General features: G+C 51.9%; 7 protein-coding genes across 7 annotated transcripts; 6 read left to right on the forward strand and 1 right to left on the reverse strand.

The window, feature by feature from the left end:
* Positions 1-291: 291 nt before the first annotated feature.
* BDP55DRAFT_673726 (uncharacterized protein) lies at positions 292-842 on the reverse strand. The gene has a single exon (XM_060575618.1). The coding sequence runs from the start codon at positions 800-802 to the stop codon at positions 542-544; it is 261 nt and encodes an 86-aa protein (XP_060426146.1). The 5' UTR covers positions 803-842; the 3' UTR covers positions 292-541.
* Positions 843-5,705: 4,863 nt separating this feature from the next.
* Positions 5,706-5,968, forward strand: BDP55DRAFT_673731 (uncharacterized protein; the record flags this gene model as incomplete). The annotated part of the gene is made up of 1 exon (XM_060575619.1): positions 5,706-5,968. The coding sequence occupies exon 1, from the start codon at positions 5,743-5,745 to the stop codon at positions 5,965-5,967; it is 225 nt and encodes a 74-aa protein (XP_060426147.1). The 5' UTR covers positions 5,706-5,742.
* Positions 5,969-6,846: 878 nt separating this feature from the next.
* BDP55DRAFT_558940 (Gti1/Pac2 family-domain-containing protein) lies at positions 6,847-8,262 on the forward strand (the record flags this gene model as incomplete). The annotated part of the gene is made up of 1 exon (XM_060569854.1): positions 6,847-8,262. The coding sequence occupies one exon, from the start codon at positions 6,847-6,849 to the stop codon at positions 8,260-8,262; it is 1,416 nt and encodes a 471-aa protein (XP_060426148.1).
* A 2,347-nt stretch (positions 8,263-10,609) lies between these two features.
* Positions 10,610-11,072, forward strand: BDP55DRAFT_272475 (uncharacterized protein). Its single transcript, XM_060566425.1, has one exon. It carries the CDS (start codon positions 10,724-10,726, stop codon positions 10,970-10,972), a length of 249 nt encoding a protein of 82 aa, XP_060426149.1. The 5' UTR covers positions 10,610-10,723; the 3' UTR covers positions 10,973-11,072.
* A 4,522-nt stretch (positions 11,073-15,594) lies between these two features.
* BDP55DRAFT_673742 (uncharacterized protein) lies at positions 15,595-16,630 on the forward strand. The gene is made up of 3 exons (XM_060575620.1): positions 15,595-15,724; positions 15,850-16,374; positions 16,460-16,630. Exon 2 carries the CDS (start codon positions 15,890-15,892, stop codon positions 16,175-16,177), a length of 288 nt encoding a protein of 95 aa, XP_060426150.1. The 5' UTR covers positions 15,595-15,724; positions 15,850-15,889; the 3' UTR covers positions 16,178-16,374; positions 16,460-16,630.
* A 4,518-nt stretch (positions 16,631-21,148) lies between these two features.
* Positions 21,149-23,186, forward strand: BDP55DRAFT_616385 (cytochrome P450; the record flags this gene model as incomplete). Its single annotated transcript, XM_060571267.1, has 6 exons — positions 21,149-21,448; positions 21,506-21,945; positions 22,042-22,173; positions 22,231-22,398; positions 22,461-22,710; positions 22,785-23,186. The coding sequence occupies 6 exons, from the start codon at positions 21,149-21,151 to the stop codon at positions 22,992-22,994; spliced, it is 1,500 nt and encodes a 499-aa protein (XP_060426151.1). The 3' UTR covers positions 22,995-23,186.
* A 51-nt stretch (positions 23,187-23,237) lies between these two features.
* On the forward strand, positions 23,238-26,512 carry BDP55DRAFT_673745 (uncharacterized protein). Its single transcript, XM_060575621.1, has 9 exons — positions 23,238-23,724; positions 23,801-23,814; positions 23,892-23,972; positions 24,038-24,290; positions 24,360-24,881; positions 24,945-25,370; positions 25,437-25,738; positions 25,798-25,812; positions 25,872-26,512. The coding sequence occupies exons 1-9, from the start codon at positions 23,612-23,614 to the stop codon at positions 26,189-26,191; spliced, it is 2,046 nt and encodes a 681-aa protein (XP_060426152.1). The 5' UTR covers positions 23,238-23,611; the 3' UTR covers positions 26,192-26,512.
* Positions 26,513-26,956: the final 444 nt, after the last annotated feature.

Here is a 26,956-nt window from a genome sequence, read left to right on the forward strand (position 1 = left end):
TGGCGCATCCTTTTCCCGAGACGGAAGCAAGGGGGAAGAAGGTTAGTGATTTAGCCTTCAGATTAGGTGGTCTGTACGTAGTCAGCGCGGCCAGACAATACCTTTTGCTGGTAGTGATTCGCAGACCCAGATCCCACTTTGGCTTTTTTAGTCAGACGTGCGTTTGCTTATACGAGGCTAAGGTCATGTATGTTCTCGTTAGAGTCTGGTCTGACTTGCTTTTTTGGACAGACGGCCGGTCGGCCGCGGGATAATCTTTATGGTGCAGAACGAGGGTCTAAAGAAAAGATTTAGGTACAGATAGATGGAATGGGTGTTCCTTTTCCTGGAACGGGTTTCCTTGTTCGTGTGGCCCGGGAACAGTGGAAGATGCGGCACGTTGCTCAGGCTCATGTTGTAATGAGCAACGAACGCACGACTCGTTTCGACATGCCGTTCGTTGCGGCGGTGGTGTTGTATTGGTATTGGGGAACGGAATAACGGAATTGGAGGCAACACTTTATCGGTGATCGATTCTCCACCTGGTACGGATATTTGGTGGCTATTTTGTTGGGTTCCGTTTCTTTGCTTCCTTGTTCCGCTGACAGGCTATCCGTTCGGGAGGGACTTGTGTACTAGGAAGTAACGTTTTGGATGGATGTGACGGTAATTCTGCTGACTCTGAGTGAGGCAGACGGGAGCCAAAGAAGAGAAGAAGATGGGGCTGGTGGTGGGACCCTCGATCTCGGATACAGTGGTGGTGACGTTTTGTCGGCGGGAAGCACGGAACAACTAATGCAGATTTCTTATCCACACTTTGCATTCTTGAGGATTACAACAGTAATCCACCCACGCCGACCACCGCTCTGAAAGGTCAGCGATATACCTTCTCTAGTGGGGCCGGCGGTGGCTGCGGGCTTGTCTTGTCTTGGCAGCCTTGGAAAGGGCGCTGTTCGAAAGGTGGGTGTGGAGTTAAAGTAGGTATACTTTTGCAGGGGCTGCACCAAGAAGTGACTTTGGTCTTGTGCCTGCTTGGTGGATTTGATGGATGATGGACCCTGCTGAGGAGGAATGCCATTGTGGTGGAGCATTGAGCCTCGGCGGCGCATCGTAATCGTTCCTTTTCTTGCGTTTCTGCGTCTGCCACTGCTTGGCCTTGATGCTCTACCTACCTTAATCGATGTTGCAACATTGTCGTGTTTTTACCCTTTTCGTATTCCTCTTGCTGATGCTCCAGCTCGAGAGTCTGTTTGAATAGGTACACCTCTCATTGGTTGTTTCCACCCCTCTCTTTTGCAAGGCGGAATAATCCCACGCCCCCGACTCGGCCGGACATTCCCACCCACAGAACAAGGGATGACGGCGTATGGTTCAGTCCCGGTACGTACCTTTCCGGATACATTGGCCTCCACTTCGAAAAAGCTTGGTGCAGCGACTGTCGAAATAAGCTTGAATTCTTTTCGAGAAGGGAGGGAAGGAAGGTTGGGGGTACGTACCCACGATACGTTCTGGTCAGCCTGCACCTTCCACCCTGAATTTGCACCCGCTTTCCATACTGCGTACCCCGTACCTGCCATACACCAGTTGGTGCCTGCCTTCCAAACGGAGTACCTGCCCGTCCATAACTGTGTCTAGGGCTTGCCTGCCACATGCACCCACGTATCGTAAGTGCTCCTTCCTTTCCACAATGACCGAGACCTTCCTCCCTTCTTCCATCTTGATTAAGCAAATAGGAAGGACCATGGGGAGATCAGAAAGGAAAAACAGGAGAAAAAGGAAAGAGGAATGCGATGCCGTGCCTTGCCTTCTAGCAGGGTTTCTCCCGCACATCTACCCATCCCGGCTGACCTGAACCTTGACCGGCATGCAATTCCACGACACAGACATCCCATCTTGCAGACTCCAGACTACGTATGGCCTCCCACTCATCCCCATTGCATCGCTCTCGATCTCGTCCCAAGAATTCGTATACCAGTAGGTATCCGTAATGAATAGGCTTTTTGTGTTCCTCGTATCGGGTAGAACGCTTCGAGACTTCCCACGGCACTCTCTGCTCCTGCACAGCAACAAACTGATAGAAAGGCGGTTTCGACGACCGACGCCTCGCACAGAGTCAGACACATAGATATCGAGAGAGAATTATGTGTGGACAGCCGATCTGACTACGAAATCAAATCATCCATGCACCGACCGTCACATCCATCTTGACGGATGCAACGCCTACACCCTCCCGCTCGCCGTCACATCCATCTTATCGCCCTCATTTGCCTCTTTTGCCGGCGGATGTGCTTGGTCCTGGTTTAAATTATTATTCGCGGCCTTGTCATCCTTCATCTTCGTCCCCGTCCGCCGTCCATCAAACATGCCCGGTTTTTTCCATCCTCACCAGTGTCGTGAAAAGACTATCTACCGACGGAAACGGAGTACGGAGTACTTTGCTACCATTCGATTCGTCACATAGAGACATTCGGTGCCACACCGGTTTCGCCATCCGACAGAGACCAGTGATGGGCTTTCCGGATGGGGTTGGCTTATTTCACCGCGGAATCGGCCCCCCATTACAGACGGAGCACTCCGTTGCGTCTTAAAGGGTCGCACCTAGCTGCCGGGGAAACATTCTCACGCATCGAAGAGCCTGAGGGACTCGGGAAAGCGCCACTGCTGTGGAGGGAATCCGAGCTCCGAGTCCGAGTAACAACCAGCTCAACCTGCTGCCATTTCGGCACCGACAGTATTCACCTTTGGTGGTGGTTGGGGGCTGAGGCACAGCAAACGCGCTATCTGGATCAGTCGGCACGCCAGACCCAGACCCTGACGACAATCATTCCGCCCAAGCCAACTCCAAAATTAAGAGACAGCCTATCGGTTTGAGCTTATTCCCGGTTGGGAGCTCCAATTGTGCTCCCTCTTCTTCACCACAGGCTACTCCGTACAGCATCAACCATCAACCTGACTCACAAGTCTTGCTCCGTCAGTCACCTCTGCCGGATACCCGCACAAGTATAGAGCATCCGGCTCCGCGGCTACGGCTGCGGCCACCGGCTGACCAGAGACAGCTGAAGCTTGCATCAATTTGAGGACCTTAGCCTGACGAACCATTCATTCTGCTCTCCAGACAGGACTCCATACGCCCCTTTCTCTGTCGACCGAGGCAGGCCGCAGAGAGGCTTCAACTAGAAGGGAACCTCCTACCGAGGAAAGGGAGGAGACTTGCCTACAGTTAATTAACATCCGCCAAAGACATACGTACGCTTGCCGGCCGACTCGTCGTCATCATCAGCCTCACCAACCTACGCAGCGTTCCTATTGTGTACAGTCTCCATCCCCAGCGCCCAGATCCCAAAAAAAGAACAGACCGACCGGCCGGCTGGAACGTGGGAGGACCATCGATACTATCCAAAGTAAGTTAAGCCATCACGCTACACCATGCTTTATTCCCTTATTCCCCCTATCGGATGGAGCACTACTGCGTACAGAGAAAGACTGCGTAGCAGTTCATCCTCACCATTGCCTTGGGCCCCTCATTCTTGACTCCCGTTTGTACGGATAGGTATCCTCCTCCGAGCACCTCCCGCTTCCCGAAGACGTACGCAGCTCTCCCCCCATCGTGTGGCTCTCCCCTGAACCCGTTGCCACGCTTGCACGACGGCTCTTTAGCTCTGGGCCAGAACAAGCTCTTTTTCGGGAGGCCTGGCGGCGTGGGAAAAGTTGGGGCTTGAGCCTTGAGACTCGCTGGGACACTGGACAGATCGTTCCCTTTAACCCACTCTCCCACATCCCGATCCCGAAGCCCTCGCGACTCTTGACACAGCACGCCTCTGGCCGTCTAGTAGAGTGGAAGCCACTTCCGCGGCCTCGTCTTTGATGGGGAAACCGCCTGCATAATCCTGAGTCTCTGACAGCGTACCCAAGTCTCTCCTTGACCTTAAATTTTCCGCCCCGTCAATCGTTGTTCATCAATCTCAGCCCACATATCCGTACGGGAGACTACCATTATCATCCTGTCACCCTCCAATCACCTCAAACTGCGCCTAACTGGCGTCGTCATCCATCTCCTCCCCCCCCCCCCGTTGCTCGCACTATCACCACCGCAGCAAGGGTCTCTGTAGTACCCGTAGTAGCATACTGTATCCAGAAACACCAAGCACATTGCTTAAGTTGATTGTCGGTGGGGTCCTCGGGATTTCCTAACTCTACTTGTGCCTAGACAAAGTATTCCCGTCGTTCGGACTCTTGCTCATTGCCGTCACGGTCCAACCAACACACGCCATCTCGTCCCAAAGCTTGTCACCACCTACCGCAACCTCCAACGGCTTGTCCGCGTAAACCGTCGTCAAGTGCCCATCCCGGACAATCCCCCCCCCCCCCCCCCCAAAGGCCGGCAAGGAATCCAAAAGTATCGCTGTGCACTCAACCTTTTCTGTCCTATGTCCCCGATCCGCCGGGCCTTGACTTGCGGCGGTACCCTGGTCACCGTTAACTCTGTGTGGTGCCCTCCCAGGCTCCCACCCCAAGTCCCAAGAGGACGCCCGGCCGCAGGACTCGCCCTTTCGGCACTGGATCAAGCATAAAGAAGTCAACGCAATCGGCAGCTCCTGGGCCGCCGCAGCCAATCTCGACTCTTGCCTTGTCGTTCATCTCCCGCGGGTCTCAATCTTATAACAAGTGTCAAGATTCCCCATACGCCTCAATTCGTGACTTTGGACGACGATCCGACACACGACTGTCTACTCTAACGCATCCACCCTCGTGCCCACATTCGCATTGCTGATACCGATACAATCAACTCATCCATCAAGAGAAGGAGAAGTCTGTCATTTTCACCGGCAGGCAAGCTTGGCATCCTCGTCACAAAACACCACAGGAAGAGGTACGTACGCACTTCATTGTTTTGATACTCACCACCCATCCTTCTACCCCGTCTTATACGCCCCGTTTGTCTCCATCTCGGCCCCTCTCCATGTTTTCGTCGTAGTCAAGCTTCGTTGTCGATCAGGTGCATTGTCTACCTGGTTGGAATGGGCGCCTGCTGCATCTGCGTCACCCACTGCTCCCCTCGAGTGTCTAGTGTCACCCTCACGTCTACCCTGATGTGGGAAGTTTGGGGGCCGCGGTATTGCAGGGGCTGATGGACGGCACATCACTCTCCTGCATCAGCGCTATCAAGAAGTTGCAGTGCAACCGTCGAGGACAAGTCGTCCAAACGAGGCATCTGTCAAGAGGTGATCACACACGTGTCTGATGAAGCTTCCTGGTGCCCATCCATCACCTTTTGCACTACTAGCCGGCAGAATACCGTCCAACTTGATCACTCTATCTTTCCCCCTTCTGTCCATTATTCTTCGAACATTTTGATCGTCGTCCCAAGTCTGCACGCAATTCAACCCATCTACCCTCCCATCATTCATGCACATCGCCTCTTTTCCCACAGTTAGCTTCCAAGTACGACTCGGCCATCGGTCATCTCGGCCTCTCTACTGAGCCCGCTCAGGGATAGCCCAAGAGGCAATTTTAGTCGAGAAAGCCAGTGACCCCCGTCCCCGTCATCTTCTTCAGTGGATCGGCTGTGACGGCGCAGAGAGAGACAGAGAGAGGGAGGGAGAGAGAGAGAGAGAGAGAGAGAGAGAGAGAGTGTGTGTGTGTGTGTGTGTGCGCGCGCGCGCAGGGTGATTCCAGAAGGAATTTTGGGTCACTCGGGTCGCCTCCACTTTGGTTCGAAGCGTACGGATAGTCTTCCCAAGTCCCAAAGTCACTTTTCAACCCATGCCCGGTCTTGGAGGTCCTGTCTTCTTGTCGACACTCCCGGGTCTCCATCACACCCCCCTCGTCGTCGTCGTCGTCGTCTTCGTCTTCCACCCCTCCGTCTCCCACACGCCCCCTTTTTTGCATTCGTACCCCTGCCACCTTGGCTTGCCCTGGCCCCCCCTCCCTTACCATGACTCCCCTGTCGCCAAAAGCTTGGCCTTCGCCGGGGGGTGCGACTGCTAGTGTGGGCTTGCGCGTGTTGTATCAGGATATATATGGTACAGGTGCTGCTCCAGCCCAGCCAAACGTCTTTGAACTCCATACCTGGCACGTCTCGCAAGCCTGCCAAAAGCAGCTCTCACCAACTCTCCAACATCCCGTTCACTTTCACCATCTCCACCCTTCCGAAGCTTGACGTGCGACTCAATGCGCCTCAACCCATCTCTTTGTCGAGTTGTGAATAAGCTTCTGTCATCACCCATCACCGCCTGCGAAACACCTTCATCCTATCGTCGAGGAGCTCATCGTCGCCCTCACCTGCCGAGAACCTGAGAAGCTAACCCACTTTGCTCTGCGTCATCTAGCCTACGCAATTCGTTTCTCTTTCTCGAAGCGTTTGTCAGCGGTATCATCACCCGCTGCTCACCACCCACGCGTCCGCTTCCTCACAGAACAAACGCTCTTTCAGTGGGAAAGCTTGGACCTTCAGCGTTTTCCGACGAGACGTCTCACCCTGATTTGCCTTGGACAATCTCTTGGCGTGACAGACGGACACCACCAGTCTGGTCACACGGGGTTTTAACCATAGCTATCGGCTTAACCCAAAAAAACTCTCTTCTCTTGACCGCGGATTACCCGTCTTCTCCATAGGGCGCACCTGGCCAAGGATCTTTTTCTGTCGAGGGCAACTTGTGCCGATTTCTACTCGAACTATCCCTACCCCAAACGAACTCAGTGGGGCCGTAGTGGAGGACCACTAGAGAGTTACTTTCGGACCAGCCTTTTCTTCTCACCTTGATATAAAGGTTCTCCCCCATCCTACCTATCAAGTCTTCTTGGTAGCTTCACAACTTTCCTTCTCCTTCACCACTCAACCTTCATCACACTTTATCCATCATCACCATGGAGACATATCACGGCTTTGTGCGGACACCCGCAGACGCTATTAAGCTCTTCGAGGCTTGCAGACTTGGCCTCTTGCCTCGTGTCCAGCGCAGATTATCAGAGAAGGAACGCCAATCTATTCGATCCGGCTCAGTTTTTGTTTGGGACGAGAGGGAAGCTGGTATGCGGAGGTGGACTGATGGAAAGTCATGGAGCGCCAGCAGAGTCTCCGGTAGCTTTCTCACCTACCGCGAGATGGAGGGCAAGCGTGGCAGCGGCTTCGGCGGTGGCAGACGCGGTGCCGGCAAGACTCCCGACTCTGGCCGCGGCAGCGACGAGGATCAGGAAGACGGCGAGCCTGAAGGCTACAGATACAAGGCGGATGGCCTCATGAAGCAGTCTTTCAGCATCACCACCTCCACTGGCCAGCACCTTCACCTCATCTCTTACTACTCGAGACCGCACCCTGGATCACCAGAGCTTCAGCAACCAAGCACCGATGCCCAGCTCAGACACATCACTCCCATGAAGGGAATGTACCCCGAGTCCAGCCTTCACGATAGCAACCCTACACCGGCTCTCACAAGAGGGCCCATGCTGCAACAAACTCCCTACATGACACAACAGCACCCTCAGCAGCCCATGCCGCCACAAGCCTACCCTCCGCAGTACGCACAACAGCCGGGCTACTCATGGCCTCCCTCGCCGGTGGCCACGCCTCCTTACAGCCACTACACAACATCACCTTACCCGCCGCAACAACAGCCGCAACACCAGCTGCCTCCTCCTCAAGTATCACACTCGCCCGCGCAGCAGCCGCACTACGTGCATGCACCTCCTCACCACCACCTGTCTCCCTACGACCGGGCACCTCTCCCTCCGCCCACGGCCCAGAAGCCTCTGGCTCCCTACGCTCCTCAACACCAGTCGCCTCGCCTGGCTCAGATCCAACAACCGCAGCACCAATCGCCTCGCCTGGCGTCTATTCAACAGTCGCGTGCGTCTGAGTCCCCTCGCATCTCTCATCTGCAAGCTCAAGCGGCCCAGGCTGTGATGATCGACCCTAGGCTCGGCCCCCGCAACCCTAATACTCTGCCGGGAATCAACGCTGTTTCCAGCGCTCCTTCTACCAGCCACCCGATCACACACACTCCTCCCAACAGAACTTTGTCTGTCTCGCCCCCTAGAAGCTCGCACTCCGACAGCAACAGCACAGCGCCCCTTCCCAACAAGGCCAGCCTGTCTGCACTTCTGCTGCACCCTACTCCGTCCAACTCTGAGCCCAGCAGCGCCAACGGGGGCATCAACAGTGCCAACAGCTCACCGCGGACTGGCGGCGCCCTCGGCGGTCTCCCGCCACCAGTTGATCGCCCTGCCAACATGAGCCATGACGTCAAGGCGCTTCAGGCTCTGGACCGCAAGTTTTGCATCTAGAATGTGCCCGACTAGGAACAAGAGGAGTAGAGTCCTGAGAGACCAAGAGGAAACGTCCACGAAGACGTAATTGGGTTGCATTGGCACAATAGCCTGCGAGCAGTGTTTTTGGTTTTTTTTTTTTTTTTGTCATTTCTTCAGCATCGCCGCGGCGTTTGGGAATCACTTTTCAGGCCAGCCACTTTGGGCGGTCTCAACAATCGGGAAACGTGAGATCACGATATCGGATCACGGGGTTTGGTTTGCATCACGGTAAAAAAGGGGTTAGCCAGGGCATTACCACAGAGAGGTCTTGCATCGAAACAGTCGTTACTTTTTTTTTATACAGTACATAGCATTACGAGATTGCCTCATCCGCGCCATCGGTACATCACCGGGCGAAATAGACTGGCACTTTTTACCAACACTCACTTGCGCGTATTGCTTTCCCACCCGTGACTTGAGTGAAATAATCAGAAAGGTGTCACGTTGCAGAGTGGTTTCGAACATGTGGCTCTATAGGATCTTACGACGATAAGATGGTGACTTTTGAGTCTGAGGCTAAGCGGATGGAGTCCCCAAATTTCTGAGGCGAACTGACAGCGGAGTATTGGTTGACGGAGACTTAGTTGCAAGCTTTGTTTTTTTTTTTTTTTTTTGTCCCTAACGAGGCCCCGAGGAAGCATGGCCGGTCGGTAGATCATGTCCCCCCTCGTAACACAACGAGGAAAAAGGTACGAGGTTCCATTTGCCAATTGGTATGTGGTCAGTTTAGGTTAAAGTCGCGTTAAGCATCAGGCGGTTGGCAGGGGAGGAGGGTGTCGGGGAGGGGAGGGAGGGAGATCCATCATCCATGAGACGGAGAACGATGATGGTTTGTTGTAGTGTAGGGTAGGGGTCATGGTTCGAGAAAAGACGGACGGAGAAAGTTGTTGCGGCGCCTCGCCTGGTGGACGACGATCTACCTGCCTACCTGTACGAGGGCTTCGGTGGCCGAGGGAGAGCAGGTACGAGTGTAGCGTACGAGTACAATGCTTGCCGCACTTTCGTAGAGTAGATACATCCCAAGCGGCCGCCCTGGGTATGACCCTGGTGGGGAAGGGGATGGAGAGCCAGGCAGGGAGAGAGACGTCTGTGGGAATTTAGAGTGACGAGGCTACCGACGTTCACTGCCGATAGACGCGTAGATGAAACGGCCTCGTTCGAGGGTGTGGGTGGGAAAAGGTGGGAAAGTGTGCTAAGGGGGGAACAGTTCGTGGTTTGTGTGACTGGGGTTTTTGATGGGGACGTGGATGGGGGAGGGGGATGGATGGATGGATGGGAGGCTCTTTTGTTGGTGGTGTTGGTCCTAGACTCAGTCTACCTACGTTTATTGGTCTTGAACATGAGCACTGGGAGCACGATTGTCAGATGGGAAAGACATGGTAGAGAGATGTGCAAGACGGTGTCATTTAGAGCAATGTCCGAATACTACTTCGAAAAAGGCCTATCTCTAGAAAGAGTACTCCGTACCGTACGGGGGAAGAGAGACGACAGCAGTCAATTTACCATTCGGGGCGTTTGTGGGGTGCGCCGGCAGCATTCAATGCTTCTGCGTCGGTTTCTTGGTGCCGTTGCGGTCGGTCGGCCGGCAGGCAAAGACAGGGTCCGGGGGTTCGATTGTATTGGCCGTTTTTGGACGTGTTTTCTTGGGATCCTGCCCCCGAAAGACTCCATTTCTATTGCTTGTGTGGGTATTACTCCGTTAAATATGATGTTTGAAGGAGACGGTTTTTTTTGCGACGTTTGGGAGCAGCGTATGATTACGGCAAATATCTAGAGTTGGATTTCGAGGGGTATGATGTGAAGTCTTGGCTTGGCAATGTCCTCGCCGTCTCTGGTGTGGAGATTGAAGAGAAGCCCGGAGATAGAGAGAAGCATCAATGATCATCGTCACAAGGTGGCCAATAGCGTTGGTTCAAGGGAAGTGGGATGTACGCCATAAGGGAGATCAAGTGTGAGATTTCCCGTGAGCGGAAGGATGGATGTTGCTTGTTCGTCATGTTTTCGAAACGAGGCAAGATGCTCATCATGCTCAGACGGTCGGTCCCTCCACAATCGGTTTCTCCCTCTCGCGCGCGCGCGCGAGTTACTTTACGGCGTTGGGATTATTACAATGGAGAAGGAAGAAAAAGCCAAGATCTGGACAGGTTTCTCCACTCCATGCATGAGACGACCCTCTGATGGATTTCATGGGAATGGTAATGCTGACTGAGGTCAAGGGACCGGACGTGGTGGGTGCTGACAAAAAAAGCTTGCGTTCGTGGGTACTTGTAAGTTGGAACGGGAAGCGTCTACCGTTTACGGGGAGGCTCGGTTTGCGTCGTTACAGGTGGGAGGAAAAGGGCAAATGTTTTCTTGGCGTTCTGTCTTGAGGACAGGTCGGTGGTATCATGGCTGCTGGTATTCTCAGTCATTCCTTTCTCTCTGAAGTGCGCCAGCCATGGACAACATCTTCATTCTCATCTTTTTGCTTGATCCTGTTCGTCTTTCCGGGAGAGGGTGTTCAACATTTCCCAGCCCCGGGACGCGGGACGGGATCAAATTCCGCTTGCCTGTCCTCATTGAGGCGCAGCAGCTTGCGACCCCCTACCTGAGCTACCTGAGCTACCTGAGCTACCTTAATTTTACGTATACCGACGGATACCCAGTGCCGCTTGGCGGGGGGGTGTCGGCGGTGGTTGACGCGTAAGGAATGGGCATCGTTGCTGAATAGTGATCAAGGCCGGCGTCTGTGGTGAGATCGAGAGGGGGCGGGACTGATCTGATCTGATAGAACGCTCTTCAACCTTTTTCCCTTCCCATAGAGGCCATGATGATTGCGTTTAGCCCGTGCCTCTCCTTCTTCGCTTTACCCCCATAGTTGTCTTCTAGGCGGACTTGTGATAGGTTCACGTTATGACTCGTGGGGGTGAAGAAGGAGGGTGTGCGCGCGGGCGCGCTGACAAAAAAGCCAGCTTGGATCTTTGACGGGTAGTATGCTTACATTCGGCACAGAGAGCCGCTGGGCTGGGGGGGTAAATCAGAATAAACTTGGGATGGACTTTGAAGCTTAGCCTTGACGGACGCGTAAGTAGGGGGTCATAGGTGGGTTGTTGCTTGACCTGTAGGAAAACTACCTCGCCCCAAGTCAAGCCGGCCCACTTGTGCAGTAGAAGCGCCGTCTTTGTCAGTGCATCCTGTAGCTTGTATCATTTCTCGGAAATCTTCCAAGAGCTCCTGACCAAGTGGTGTTCGTTTTCTTGGAATGCGCGCGCGGCCGTGCTGTTGGCGCTTAACGTAAACTTTGACGTCGGAGTCGGGGCACCGCACTGCACCGCGATCACGACGGCGTACAGACTACATGAAAGCCATCGAGGCTGGCTCGTGTCGCTTGGAGGTCAACGTGTTGAACACCACGGTAGTCGGCATTCACTCAAGCCCACCAACTTTATGTCCGTTGCTCAGGTCACCAGATACTACGGCAAGTTTTCCGGAATTTGGTCTACCATCGAGTAAGTCTTTGGAGATCCGGTGCGTGCCATTGGGTGAAATGGCTGACGTTGCCAAGGGCTGGGGTTCCCTCGAGGGGGAAGACATAGTGAGGAAAGACTTGCCGGACATGGGAAGGGGCCCCTCAATAAGCTATTATGGATCAAATGCGAGCCAAGCAAAACGAGCTCAGTGTCTGTATGGTTCGGAGTCGGGAGGGGGCTCAAAGTGAGATTAGGACTCTGAATAAGTGGTGATAGGAGCTCTCCATACCTACCATCACTGAACTCGTCAACACTTCGTTTTGGATTCCGAATGCGCATCCATCGTCCCCTTGGGGAAAATGTTCGCCTTCTCCAAAAAAATACTGGATGCCCCCCCCCCCCACCAAAATCCTTCCCACATATTCGATCTCGTGAGGGTCATAGTCACATCAAGAGGAAGCCAAGTCTCAGAATGCGCAAGTAAAGCCGACCAACTGCCCAGGGGTGCCGACGGACGGCGGTAGAGACGAAAGAGAGAAAAGGCTTCGGGTCTGGTGCCTGTAAGTGTACTGTAGCCTGTACGGTCGCACTCCGAGCAAGGTGCGCTAGCCGCCGTGGATCTGATGTCCACTGTCATCCTCCGTTCTCCCATCGTCTAGAATCGCCTCCTGAGACGACGTCCTTCGCCAAATGTTTCCTCCCGGGAACAGAACGCACATGCCCCCTCTGATCTCTGGGGTGGACGACAGCCAGAACAGCACACTCAATCGGTTCTTTTGGTTGAACTTGGACGGGTGCGAACATCATGCCTCTTTCTCTCTCTCTCTCTCTCTCTCTCTCTCTCTCTCTCTCTCTCTCTCTCTCTCTCTCTCTCTCTCCCCCACCCCCTGTCGATTCATCCACGGTCCATACAAAAGCACGGTCCTTGACAGGCACATACTCAAAACACCATCGAGGCAAGCTTTGACGAATCTAGCTTCGGTACGGTGGGGAATGAACGACAGGAGCCATGGGTAAACTTGCTTCAGGAGGGAATTTGGGTTATCTTGGCGGGCCCGTACGGCCAAACGGCGCAGGAGATTGGAAGGATTAGGAGAATAGAGGAGTCTTGGCGAGAGATAGCGTGTCGCGAAAAGTTGCTTTCTGACTAGGGGGACGTGAGGTAGTACGGTGGATTTAACCTCACTGATTTTCCCAGTTGCTATTCTCGTCCGCTTGGCTGCGTGTTCGTTTTCCTCACCATTGGGCCTCTCGAAGCAGGGCCAAGGCCAAGAGCCTGGGAAAATACAGACTTTTGCCTTGCAGCATGGCAGCGGTTCAATGGGAAACAATTCAGGAGGTGAGCGATGTTTCTTGTCTGGTTGCCCCGCCGCCCGCCGCCTCCTGGGTGGTCCAGTCTCCAAGCTGGAAGACTGACTCCGTACCTATTCGATGTGGTCAGTGCCGGCTAGTCGTTTGTGGCCGAGTCTCCGACGAAGTGGTCGTAATACCCGATGGTTGCGTCGACGAGCGATTTTGGGATGCCAAGTGTTGATTTGCAGTTTCACCTCCCCTTGATGGATGAGTTTATCCAAAGCTTCGCCTTTTGACGTGCCCGTACTCCCCTATGCCTCTCACAACTCATCAGAATGTTGTTGATGTACCTCAAGGTAGCTGTCTATGTATCTTGGAGACACGCCTCTCTTTGCCATTCCGGACATTGTAGAATCACGCCCATCTTGTGAGGGTGGAGGCGCTGGCTAGTGTATCATGTCGTTGACAAGGTCATGGGATAGTTGGGTGCTATGGCGGTCGTCTGTTCAAATGAATAGTCTTGATAGACTAATAGCAGACTAGATTCATGAACAATAGGAACAGCTATGTTCGCTCTGGAAAATTCCGATTGACTGTTCTGAGCTTGAAGATGAGGAGGTCCGCCATTGCGGTAGCTCTAAGCTTGATAACTTCACGTAACGACCTGCTGGGAGCTACATCTGAATCGATATATGTTTGTCAAAGAACACAGCTACACGTGCTACCGGCTTCATCGTTCGGGCCCTTTTGAAAGGTCTGATGGTAATGGCACGACCATTAACCATGAAATACATTTATATCTAAAATTCTAATTCTAGAAACTTAGAGGGCTTTAGAAAGTCTTATCCATGGGCATTCGTAACTTGAACAAGCCTTTCGGAGCCATAGGTTTCATCAAGCCAAAATTTTGCGATTGCTGTGATGCAGTCTTGGGGATGGCGTTGATTGTCTGTCAGCTTTCTGAAATCCAATGCCCCCTAGGTACTGCGAGCACCACATGCCAACTCATTAGATGTCAATCAACAGCTAACATCTCGTGGACCCTTGACGGGGCTATCATTGTGCTTGGAATATATAATTTTACGTTTGGTTTGGCTCTAATTGAAATTGGTATGCAAAACTGGGAGAAGACTCTTTTCTGAGATTGTTCTGACCAGCATCTGCGCGTCATGGTATCAAAAAACACTTCAGACGTCAACTCGCCCCCATCGAAAAAGCCAATGGCAAGCAAAGAATCAAACTATCTTCATTGTAATATATGTTAGAGCCCATTATTTACCTCAATTTATTGCTTCATTGCGCGGTGTTTCCTCATGCTACCAGCCGAATTATTGACCATTTGTCGTGTTGTTTTCGAAGCGGACACAATGTGCGGACATAGCCTGAGGATTCATTCACTATTTGACGTACGGAGCCAGACACCGCGACATCAAAGGATCCGTCAACTTGGCTTTGCAATTCGTTCCACGGACAAAATATCGTCCAGGTAAATGCGGTAGTCTTGGAATTTTCTTTGTAGTGCTCTAGAACCGCTTTGGCTGTCCTACACCGTCGCCATCATGATCCACACGCTGAGACGCCCGTCGAGTCGGTTTGCTAGTTTCTCTGGCGACTACCCAGTGAGTCAAAAATTACAGTGTCAAGTCAACTGATCACTTCGGCGTATTATCTATCTTGAAACGGCACAATGCCGCGCGTGTCCTTTCTTGAGACATTATTGTGGAGAGGGAATGGCCCCCTAAAGAGTGCAAGCAAATCCCAAGATAATAGTCATGACCGCTCCCGAGTTCCGAGGCGTTGCTCTAGAATTGCATTTCGATTCCAGTCTTCTGCAAGACAAACTTCTACCGTCATCGCTCGGCCAATATCCATTGCGATTTGCCCCTGAATACCCAACGTACTTTGGCCAGTTGGGAGAGCACCAATTGCTTGCTGCACTCACTTATTCCGGAAGCACAAGCGTAGCAGTCGCATTCCGGGCGGAACCCCCGGCACGCGACACGCAAGCTCTGCAGGGCCAATGAACCTGGGCCGGTGGCATGGTAAGATTATTGTTTAAAAAAGGGCGCCGTGGGTGCTAATATGGAAATGGACAGGCGCCCGAATAATGCCCAAAAGGAACAGAAGTTGTTCCGACGTTTGGATCCGCTAAAGAAGCATACACGGCAAAGATCTTGACAGCATGGGTTTGTAGTCCGAATGAAACGAGCCAGGGCAAGTCATGCCGAACAAAAGGAGAGGGGATGGGATTGGTGGTGGAAGGATCGCACTTCGTTTCGAGTCCTGGTCTGAGTGGTCCCATTTCCCACCCTCACCAATAGATTCGGCAACTGGCCGGAGGAAACCTGTGCAGAGCCCTCCTCACTGCAGCAGTCTCGCGGCTTCGCGTTCAAGATCCTTGGCAATTTGTTGGTGAGAATCGGGGGAGAGCCAAGATGCAAAACTGACCAATTGTCCGAAATGAAGTGAACGCGGCACTGCACTGCCTCCATTCATCTCCATGTCGCCTGCAGGCCTTGAGGAGCCTTTTACCAGGGTTCGAGAGGGTTAGACTAGTTAAACCCACGTGGGACTACTCCGTAGATGGGGAGGGGATACTCCTTGAACAAGGAATTAAAGAGCTTCCAATCTGCAAATCTCACTCGTTTCCGGCGGTTTCTTTGCCTCCTTGACCCATAATCTTTGTACGTCTTCAGGTGAGTGTATCTTGACGATTGATCGATCATACACAATGTAAGGGGGGATGAGGCTGAAAAGCACCACATAACCGGGTTTTCCGAACATGCCAGTCTGATATTATGGGCCCGATCACCCACTTTAGAAGTTTAGCATCAGGCGGAGGACGTAAACGGCCCGCGGACATGGGACACACAAGATCAAAAATAAGGCCGAACCAATGTCTGTTCTTCGAAATCGCCGCGCGCTACAGTACCTTACCCAGTCTCCAGCAGTCCCATGCGTGTCGAAAAAAGGGCTGTTACCCTCGGCCGCGACGGACTGGGGCCGGCTCCGGGCTCGAGTGTCGGGCCGGTGGGGGTGGATACTGGGTGGCTCGATCATGGCCCCAGAAACGGCGCCGAACTCGTCACTCAAAGGGTATTGAGCTTACGCGCGTTCTTTGGGGATCCCGTACCCAGACGTGCAGTTGATTTGGTGCCGGGTGGTCGGAGACTCGAGTAGCCAACCATAGACCTGAAAGAGCTTCCGGCCATGCATGCTTATGCGAGGGATTGTTACCTGGTATGCAGGGGCTTACAGTTGAACCTGTATCTGGGACGGTCGAGATGCTCGGCGCCTTACGCATCTTAGTTTAATCTTCTCGGAGGATTTTCCATAGTCGTACACGGTATGTGATCCCACGACTTTGCCTCCGATTTTGAGGACCAGCTGGCAGCAAATGCTTATGCTCACGCCCCATGTCACGGACGCAGGCGTACGTCAGGTTTCTCGGGGTTGTGTCTGCTCGAACCCAACCACTGGGATGGCATCCCATGTCGACGCGGGTGATTTTAAAGTGCCGCGCAAATTGCCCAAACGGCATGAATTCGCGGAGCTAAAACCTCCCACGCGGGAAGGGGAGCCTGGGATAGCTAAGAATAGAGGGCATGTCTAGACGAGACAGTTCGTGTGCGGTGTCACTGGGAAAAGCGCGTGCGTCGTAACCGTTGGAGATGTGCTTCCAGGGGTCGGGAAGGTGGGAGGCGGTCTCTCTCACTTCCTGAAAGTCCGTTCCCTCGGGCCTGGGAGGGCAGAAAAAAGCTAAATGGGTTTAAGGTGGTCGTGATGGTGATGGTCCCGAGTAAGTTTCCTCCTTTTGCGTCATTCGTGAGAAAGTGAAAAAGTGGGGGGGGGCGTGTGCGAAGATCAGACGAGACAGTATGTCCTGAGACGACCGCTGTTCGGCACAGGTTTCCCATGCCCAGCAAGACTTTTGTGCCGATCATCAAAAGAGATGCTCGGTGCGAGTGTGCCGAAGATGGTGTCGTCTGTAAGGTTAGCCTTGAGGTGTCCCCCGAAACCTTGGTGCCATTTAGCTTACAGTTGCGTGAACCAATACTCTGTGTTTTTTTTTTTCCAACGAGAGTTTCTTTCCCAATCGCAGAACAAACGGTCCATGTCGTATTTACGAAAAGGTTGGCAATAGAGTTGCCGTCAAGGTTAACCTCAAGGTTGGGTTGGCAGTCCTCGTCATCGATCTTAAAGTCTCGGTTGTTTGCCTGAAAGGTTCAAATAAAGGCGGTTAGGCTCGCGAGAACCTCAAAGGGTGTTCGTTCCGTAGGTGGTAGCCAACTCCTCGTCCCTACGTCCGTGAGAGGCCACGGGCAGGTCCAACCGGCCACTTTTCTCGAGCTTAAGCCTCTGCCCAACGTCGGGTGGTTAATTCCTCTGGACGACTTGATCCCACTCATCCGAGCTTTTGAATGGTCGGGCATCACGAAGACTCCAGATGCGCCAAGCCACAGTCCGTTACAGCCAATATGTTCTCGATTTCGAAAATGCTGTAACTGAGCGCGAATTTGTCGTCTTTTCTTCGGTTCACTATGACTCTTGGCAAGTCGCAGCAATGTCTGGTCCGCTCCGATGTTAAGAGTATTGGAGATTACCAAGGGACTGCCTTGCTCGAAATATGCTTGAATTGATGAAACTACATTATCGTGGACGTCAGACATGCAACTCTATCGAACTACCCTGATTTCAATTTACCCGCTGGAGTCAATGGCTAGGATGGCAAAGTAAGTTTAGAGGTTCAGAATTACCCCGCAAGAAAAGCGAGGCACTCGCATCTAAAGCGGGATAACGATCCGTGTGGGATGCTGCCATGCATCCCCAAGTTCAATGCAGAGAAAGCTTTTGCGTCTCTCGGGAACTCTGAGTCGGCTTATTACAGGTGTTATAGATTGACAAAGTGATTCATAAGATGTATGATACCGTGTTAATCTCGTCTAGTCAACCTTAACAGTATTTGACGAGCGGTAGACGTTCAAGGTTCTGGAACACTAACTTTAATGATACATTTAGCAGATAGTTAATTAGTCTTCATCGCCACCCAAAGCCTCGCGTAAGGCGAGGTATTGGCAACCACTCCGAAAGCTAGTCCATGTAATATAACCTTCTGTGATAGCATTTCCAGAATTTGAAAATTCTATCCCTGGCACCATGCTGAAAAGCGTATGCCGTCAGTGACGATCAACTGCTGGTTCCTGTATCACTTGTGTCGTCCACGGCCAGGATGTCCTGACACTACCCGCTCTTTAGCGAAACTCAGCAACCTAAGAAAGCATGGCGGTCTTCTTAATATCCTCGTAGCCAGGGTGTTCCGCAGGAGCGCACGGCAAGGTTGAGACTTTGAGATTATTATAAGCATACATTCCTGTGACACGGGGGAGGGTCGAAGAGGGGGCAGGAGTTGGCGAGCTGTCGCGTGGTGATCAAACAATTCTGTGGGCTTGGCGGCGTCGATATGAGACCGCCTGCAACTTGACACGACGATCATTTCCGAGTGCTACGTTGCGCTACAGCTGCGAGGTGGAGCGAGCTCGAATCAATCACGACTTTCAAAGATTGAATGTAGACACGGGAGCAGCCAAGTAAGTATCCGGCTTGGGACGAGTATCTTTAACGTTAATTCATATTGATCCGGGTGTATATCCCAATGCAGATGTAGGTTCAGAAAGCAAGGTTTACTTTGGAACATGATTGTGTCCTGTGTAGAGATGCCTGCTATAGTCTGATTGAGGGCAGCCACTTGTATGGAGCGAAATTCAATCAAATAGCGAACATGAATACAAGGGTATTACCCTTGTGACTAAAGCACAAAGCAGGAGTATTGTTATTGAGGACTCGACGTACGAGGTAATAGCGAAGTTTGTATCATACTGGCAGAAGTATGAACTTTGACTATTCATTGCTTCATGTTGTATAGTTGTGCCGGCCACCTAGGAAAGATGGTCTTGATGACATACTGTAATTAAACTACAGTCTCACAAAACATCGCGTCCATGTAATCAGGTAAACATTGTATGACTGTACAAGTTGATTTCCTTTCCCAGTAATACTGCATGCTTGCACCGCCGATGGCCTCGCCTAGCTCCTATCTAACTGCAGTATACAAGCACTCAAGTCCTGAGTCCTGATTGCGTGCCAGGGTTCTCTTGAAGTGGTTTGTCGCCTCTATATTCTGTTCATCCCAGGCTAGTGCTTGTGAAACTACTGCCTGAAGTCACTCATCGTTGATACAAGCTTGACGACAGCTTTGACATCCAGCCCTTGTGAAATAATGACTTGAATAATGTGGAGACGTTCAAAGAAATGAAGTCCTGTTCTAGGGCGCTCTTCCATAGATGCTAGCATCACTTTCATCATACTCTACCGCCATCTCGAACTTACTGATGCATCGTTGGCAAGGCGAGCAAGAATTATGTGTCATCACAACTACCGAACTCAGCTTGTATGGTGAAGTAGCACATGCATTCCGCTCTTGACTATCTGGTAGAATTGATCGGACCTCCTTAGGACCTTAGCAACATTTTCACCACCTTGAAAACTCGTTTCGCCCGTGCATGTTAAACTGACGAGAGTGAGGACGTGCGGTAGTTATTTCCATCGCATTGTTCGCATTCACACATATGTATTCAGGATGCCCACCGAACGTTCGGGAACACTCTGATGTTCGGTCTCAGCGGCGCAGAATGACTTGTCTGGACTGAATCGGTGATAAATATACGCTACTTGCTAATATTATGGTCATGATCTTGTCAAGACCGCGAGAAGATGCGACTGGGAGAGATTGGTGGCCAAGTCTTTCAACTTCGGACGTGGCTCTATAGCATATCGGGATACAGCTCAGAAGGAACTCGTGTCACTGAACAGACGCTGACAAGAGTATAGCACTCGAAAATTGTCAGGGCAATCTCTATATTGTCAACACGCTGGTAGGTGTCCTTCCCTTAAAGTTGTCGGTGTCTATGAAGTCCCTTTCATACAACAACTCTCCAGTCACTCCTCCGATATCCTGTCCCGAGCCGATGAATAGCAGCGCTTTATACTACGAACTGAAAGGGCTGATGCTATGTTTAGAAGACTGACAATAAGTTGGATCTGGCTTCAAGATGCCATGTGACAAGCACCATTATTCCTCCGTGAAAGTGGGTTGAATTAATAATACTATAATTATTGGGGTGGCCAAAAGTGTGTGCGTTAACTTACACACGGCCTTTGAGTACTTGTGCAGTCGAAGAAGAAAGTGGAGAAAGCAAGGTACTGTCAAGTGACATCCTGGTGAATGCGATGCAATTTTTCCTAAACCAATGACGGAGGCGATATTAAAGCGCAGGTGGTAAGCATGAATGACGGCCTTTCGGTCGTAGGTGATGACCGGCGGGGGTGGGGGTAGACTCCGGAGCATCTTGAAGTGGGTCCGGAGGAACCTCAATGTCGCACCGGATTGGGCCCCAACGTTCCGGCGGCCGGCAGTGAAAACCCGGCAGCTGTGCCGACGGAATCCTGGGAACCGACATGAGCACTTGGGAGATGACTTCGGTCAGGTTCGGTTTCTGCATGGAGTTAAGAAGTCAGGTAATGACTGTATATTGTTGTTACCCTAAGCTTCAAAGATTGGATCTTCTTACAGGTCGTACACTGACCAAACGTCGGCCGTTGTGATCCCTTGGACCAAGGGCTAGTCTAGTAGAATACAGTCAATCGTTGTACATGATGGCAAGGTAGGTAGATGTGCATTCATAAGTATTTGGATGCCAATATTCGAACAAAGCTATGCACGGCAACTTGATCCACCTCTTCCAGTAACGATTCACCGGGTGGCAAGTGTGCCAGGCCTGAGACGCCGGAGGATCCTCTGGATGCCCCGCAGGTTGTGATGTGCCGGTGCGAAGTGAGGAGAAGTCCTGAGCTCAGATTCTCCGACTTCCCCACAAAGACTAGAGCAATGTAAAATCCATCCAGGCTCAACATAAGGTAGATGAAAACCTTGGGACGGTGCACTGTATTTTGGTAATCCCTACTAAGTCCCCGGGTGTAGAGTATATATTGTTCATCACCCGACGACTTACGCTACACAATGAAACTGCATCCTTCTCCTACACCCGTTTTCAAAGTTAACCATGCTACCCATCGATTCTCATCACGCTGCACTTGGGCTCTTATTTTTCCTACTCGTCTTCTTCGCCAACTCACTGCGAGTAGCTTTCCGCCCCGGCCTCAGTAAAGTCCCAGGGCCCTTCTTCGCTAGATTTACTCCGCTATGGCGCGTATTTTTCGTCTGGAAGGGCAATGCCCATACAGACTACCGTAAACTTCATGACAAGTACGGGCCAGTTGTTCGAACTGCACCCAACGTGGTGGACATTTCTGACCCGGCAGCTCTGCAAATCATCTATGGCATAACTTCTAAATTTATCAAGGTATGCGCAACTGAAAGATGAGCCCAAGCGATATAAATTAACACTGGCGGCTCACAGTCCAACTTCTACAACACCCTGGACGCCATCTACGAGGACGAGACTATGCCCAGCATGTTCACGGCGACCAGCCCCGAGTTGCACAAAGCTCTCAAGCGACCAGTGGCCCAAAAGTACTCCATGACGTCCATCCGAACCCTCGAGTATCTGGTGGATCCCTGCACGCAAATGTTCACGGATGCAATGGCCGACATGCAGGGTCAGGTGGTCGATCTGGGCACCTGGGTACAGTGGTACGCGTTCGACGTCATCGGCGCTATCACGTTCTCCCGTCGCTTTGGGTTCATGGAGACCCGTTCCGATGTCAATGGTGTCATCTCTGGAATTGAGAAAGGGCTCAGATACGGCGGCCTCGTTGGGCAGGTGCCCGTCTTGCACAAATATCTATTGGGCAACGTGACGTTGAGAAATATACTGGCTAAAATCGGAATGGATGATCCGTTGCCTATAGTTCAGAATGTGAGTATGGACATCATGCGTCATTCTTCATTCTTCGGGTCGAGTCAAGCTGACTAGAAGTAGATGGTAATGGAGAGCCTCGGAGACTACGATGCCAAACAAGATTCTTCTGAACGAGGGGACTTCCTAGCATATCTTCGACGAGAACAAGCGTCGACTGGCGAACATATGAGTACTCGAGACATGATGAATCACTTGATGAACAACCTGTAAGAAAGAATAAATATCTTACAAAGTGGCTTGTACTGACTATTTGATTCAACAAGACTGGCCGGCAGTGACACGACTGGCATCGCTCTCCGAGCTCTTTTCTACTATGTCTTGCGCGACAAGCGCGTATATGATATTCTGCAGAAGGAGATCGACGAAGCACACGCAAGAGGAGAACTTTCACCCGTTGTCACTTTTGGGGAGAGCCAGAAGCTCGAATACCTGTAAGTCTTTCCCCCCACCCGAGTCTCAATGACTCACTCTAATGAACTGATGCGACGCACAGCCAGGCATGTGTCAAAGAATCTATGCGAATGCACCCAGGAGTATCTTACCCCCTCGAACGCATCGTTCCCGAGACCGGCGCCGAAATATCTGGGGTTCACCTACCGGCCGGCACCGTCGTAGGCATGAACGCTGCCGTAATCCATCGCAACCGGAGCATCTTTGGCGATGATGCCGATACGTTCAGGCCCGAGCGCTGGCTCAGTGACGATGTCGAAGCTGTCAAGACGATGGAGCGGCATAACATGAGTGTACGTTTGAATCTTCTGACGAAGTCGAGACCACCTCGAAGGAATATGCTGACTGTTTGCTTCGCTAACTGTAGTTCGGGGCTGGTGTCCGTACTTGCATCGGCAAGAATATCTCAATTATGGAAGTTGGAAAGGTGGTGCCTCAGATATTGAGACGGTTCAGTCTTGATTGGGCTTCGAGCGAGCCGGAGTGGCAGGTGACGACGTTCTGGTTCGCGAAACAGTCGGGTCTGCTGGTTCGCTTTAGCCCGCGGACGCCGGAGATCAGAGCTAGCAAGGAATAAGGCAGTGGCTGGTCTTGATGTTTCGTGTTTGTGTGCGGATGCATATTTAACAATTCTTTTGAATACTAATATGCGTTGCTATGTAAGCTGTGGTGAAGTTCCATTGGGGTAGCTCCGAGGTTAGAGAAAGTCCGAGTATTCTTGCTTAGTTCGGCGTGGCTCGATCGTAGACTTTGTTGTGGATAAATGTTGTTCACCCAGAGTTGAAAACCGTTGCAAATGAAGTGCGATTGTTTGATCATCATAAATCAATTCACTGCAGAAGGTCCCGGGCCGCTCCTAATTGCCGAGGCCGAAACAGAGACGTCAGAGTGCGATGAAGTACAGAGAGCCCCATGAAGATCTCCCGGCATCTCCACCGGCTACCCCGCAAAGAAACGGGATTCCTAAGCCTATTCCAGTCCTCTGCATATGTCCCGCTGGCTGCAGCACGAAACGCCGTCTCCGTCTACATCCCCCATAGTAAGCAGCTCCGACTTCTAGGCTTTTCTTTTGTCTCTTGCCAGACAGGCTGTTCCTAGGTTCACATTGTACACTACCGGATTTCTTCTTACCTGTTTTGAGTACGTGGGCTTACGATTCGGGGTATCATTGAGCTACCGGGCTCTCGGATCGTGATGTCGCGTGAGTCGCCTCAAATCCCGGTAGCTAATCATCTTACCCCAGACAATGGCTTGAGTCCTCCAGAGTCAGATGAGGCAAAGCTGCGTGTCTGTGACCACTGTAGAATGTTCGTCCTCATCCATTGGCTCGCTTCCAACTGTCCCCATCTGAAGGAGGCTTCTCAACTGACACTACTTCCATAGAAAGAAAACGAAATGTAAGAGGTTGAGCTGCTCAGAAACGGTGGCATTTCTCCCACCACATAGTTTTACTGATCGCGTGAACTTGGAATAGGTGACCAAGTTCGTCCTGCTTGTGGAAACTGCCGTACGCGTCGCATAGGTTGTTCATATACCAAACGAAGGAGAAAACCAGGTAATTGTGTTGCACAGAGTCTTCCTTCGACTTTGTTTCCTAATATGTATTGCGGCGTATCCTAGGACCTCCCAAAGGATGTACCAAAAGACCCAAACACTCGACTGTTGATGGGTCGACCACCTCTCCAGAGCGCAGCTCAAGTGGTCGAGCACGGGACACTACGATATGCACCGACGGCTTGGTCTCTGAACCATCTAGAGCTTCGAATCGAATAAGCGCCATTGATGATGTGTCCCTCCTGTCTTGGTCTGGAAATGGCTTGGGAAGGCCGCTGTCATACGGCTCAAATTTCAGCATCGATATGGAGACTTACCTGTGGGTGACCGGCATCTATCCTTGGGGTAAAGAGACGTGAGAAACCAGTGACTAACGAAGCGCTCAAAGATTGAATCTCTACTTCAAACACGTTCAGCCAAACTACCAATTATTCGAGCCTTGTCCAGACAGGCGACTCAGAAACGCGATCCACATGTCACCACGTCTCAAAATCGCACTGTTCGCTGTGTCATCACGATTCGCTACCCCAGGGGTCATGCCATGGTCACCAGAAGACTTTGCCCAACGAGCTGAAAGTCTCTCAAACGACTCGGAGCTCAGCGTCGACGAATTGAAAGCGTCTTTCCTCCTGTGCCTTCACGCTATGTCTGACTCCTTGACGTGGGCAACTGTCACCGAAACCACCAAGATCACCAGGATGGCTGATCTGTATTACACGATGCACCTCGGAGGAAAGCGTAATCGTTCGGGGTCGGTCTTCTATCTCGGCAGCGAGGAGGACCCGGGCAGCGGGGACGGACTGTCAGCGAGCCGGAATAACGAGGTAGAGGACCTTGATGCCGAGATGGAGGAGTGGAACAGGGTATGGTGGTGTATCTACCGCCTCGACTCCTGCTGCTGTGCCATCACGTAAGTCAAAGTTGGGCATAGCTGCAAAGTTGGCTCTACTGTGCTGACTTAGAGAAACCGCAGGGCTTCGCCAAACCCGATCTCAAGCCGCCTCGAAGAGAAGATCAAGTTCCATTCCGAATCGCTCGCCGAGTCCGAACTTCAGCCAGGATCCAACTTAGAACAAGACCGGGACCTGTTCCGGCACGGGTCAAAGCATCGAAAGCACTGGCGAACGATGAGGGCCATGTTTTCCCAGCCGGCTTGCACGAACCAGAGCCTCTATCTCGGCGTGTGCTCCTTTGTGAGATCTGTGACAGAACTTAGGTCTCTAGCAAAGTCCGGCCGCGGTCGAGGCTTGGAGAACTGCCTTCAAGAGCTCGAGAGCGATAGCGCAGCCACGGCGTTTGCGCTGCCTCCGTGGTACTTTCAGCCTGTGAGGAATATAAGCATAGGAGAGACGGGGGATGACCATGCGTGTCGGCTGAAGAACTTGCTTGTCTGGTCTTGGTAAGATTGTGTACCTCGCTCGATATCGTACCGCATGTTATTCGGAAACGTGAGCTAATGTTCCAGTTCCGACTTGCTACTCGCCATCTGTGCTGCCGAGATGAGCAGCTCATCGACCACAGCGGCTCCCGATCTCACAGCGCACTGGCACTCGATTCTAGACAAGGCAAATGATGCGGCTAACGTCGTGGGCAAATGGAAGCCGGCCTACCTTGACATCGTCGACCCGATGTGCTCCTACATTGTTCTTTTGGTCGGCGCAATCTTGGCTTTCCAAAGAGCGCTCTCGCCCGAGGCATCCCCGAACTCCTCCCAGCTTGACCTACTGGAGTTGTTTATGGTGCAGATAGGGACTCGTTGGCCTATAGGTGAGCATCGCTTCTACCTGTCTCCTCCATGACCCGCCTTTCTGACATGCTTGGTACAGCAAATCGTCTCGGCAGTAAGTATATTTCTTCATGCTTTCCGACGATGAGCAAGCTGACTGAAAGGGCGGGAAAGAATCCCTTCAATCGATACAGAGAAACTTGGCTTCGTGCAAGTCTACGTGTACGCTCGAGACAGCGCTCACTTATGTCCGTCAGTTAACCCACCCTTTCGATGGCCAACCTGTCCATCCCGCCATGAAAGGTGAAGCCCCTGGAGTGGGCACATCGGGTTATACAGAGGCAACGGGCACAATCAACGAGGACTATCTAGCTAGTGCTTACGATGAGGGACTCGGTCGTCACTTCGATCTCAACGATGTTGATTTCGCGAGTTTGGAGGGAGCTTTGAGCGGTATGGATCCGATGGATATGCTGCTCCAAGTAGGCTGTTGAGCAGAGGCGGAAGGAACTTGGCTTGCAACCCGAGATAGTGCATGGACGATGTATCCTCGCAGTATCACCTTAGCTGCCCTGCAAGAGACTGAAATTTGGGCCTGGAATACCCAATCGCCATTTTCATGCTTGATGAAGGGCAGGACTCGTGACGTAGATTATGAGATGAACTCAAGTCTCAAATCAAGCTGGTGGAGCGCATAAGCTTGAGGAAGGCGGGAATGCCATCTGGTGACAGGTGCGGCAACATCAGATGCTGCGCATGAGAACCTTTGTGCTATCCGTAAGTTGTTTGGAAACAGCTTTCTTACGATTCCAAACAAGCATGTAAAAGAGTGTCTGTTCTGTGCATATGCCCCATGGGGGCGGCGGCTTTGTGTGTGGGAAATGGGAGAAATAGTGGGCCAATCGTCCGTTGATTTTCATCCCATTGCCAGCATCAAAATGCTCATCCTGGGTGGTTCCAAGCAATTGAAGGAGCCTGAAAGCCTTGTTGGTCTGTTGTTTGCGAATTGCAGCATGAGGTAGGTGAGGTAAGTACCGTAGGTGAACGTGCTCGGAAACAATCATTTGCATTATTCAATTGCGGTTTGTCACGGACGATTCAGTCACAGCTCTGATGTATGCACATAAGGGCATGAACAATGTCTGGGGGCAAGAGAGACGGGATTCAATTAGGTTCAGGGGGAACGTTGAGTTCAGATTATTGGAATCCCGAATGAGCCGCCGTCATTACGAACTGCACTTGGAGGCCTCGTGTTGGCG

The sequence above is a fragment of the Colletotrichum godetiae genome (genome assembly GCF_030913485.1).
Source record: "Colletotrichum godetiae strain CBS 193.32 chromosome Unknown BDP55scaffold_40, whole genome shotgun sequence".
NCBI lineage: Eukaryota > Fungi > Ascomycota > Sordariomycetes > Glomerellales > Glomerellaceae > Colletotrichum > Colletotrichum godetiae.

Excerpts from the sequence above, each read along its gene's own strand:
- BDP55DRAFT_673726 (XM_060575618.1), bottom strand. The coding sequence starts at position 802 with ATGCAAAGTGTGGATAAGAAATCTGCATTAGTTGTTCCGTGCTTCCCG.
- BDP55DRAFT_272475 (XM_060566425.1), top strand. The coding sequence starts at position 10,724 with ATGGACAACATCTTCATTCTCATCTTTTTGCTTGATCCTGTTCGTCTT.
- BDP55DRAFT_673742 (XM_060575620.1), top strand. The coding sequence starts at position 15,890 with ATGGGACACACAAGATCAAAAATAAGGCCGAACCAATGTCTGTTCTTC.
- BDP55DRAFT_673745 (XM_060575621.1), top strand. The coding sequence starts at position 23,612 with ATGTCGCGTGAGTCGCCTCAAATCCCGGTAGCTAATCATCTTACCCCA. Across the intron at positions 23,973-24,037 it reads CAAACGAAGGAGAAAACCAG|GACCTCCCAAAGGATGTACC; the intron begins GTAATTGTGTTG and ends GGCGTATCCTAG. Across the intron at positions 25,371-25,436 it reads AACTTGCTTGTCTGGTCTTG|TTCCGACTTGCTACTCGCCA; the intron begins GTAAGATTGTGT and ends CTAATGTTCCAG.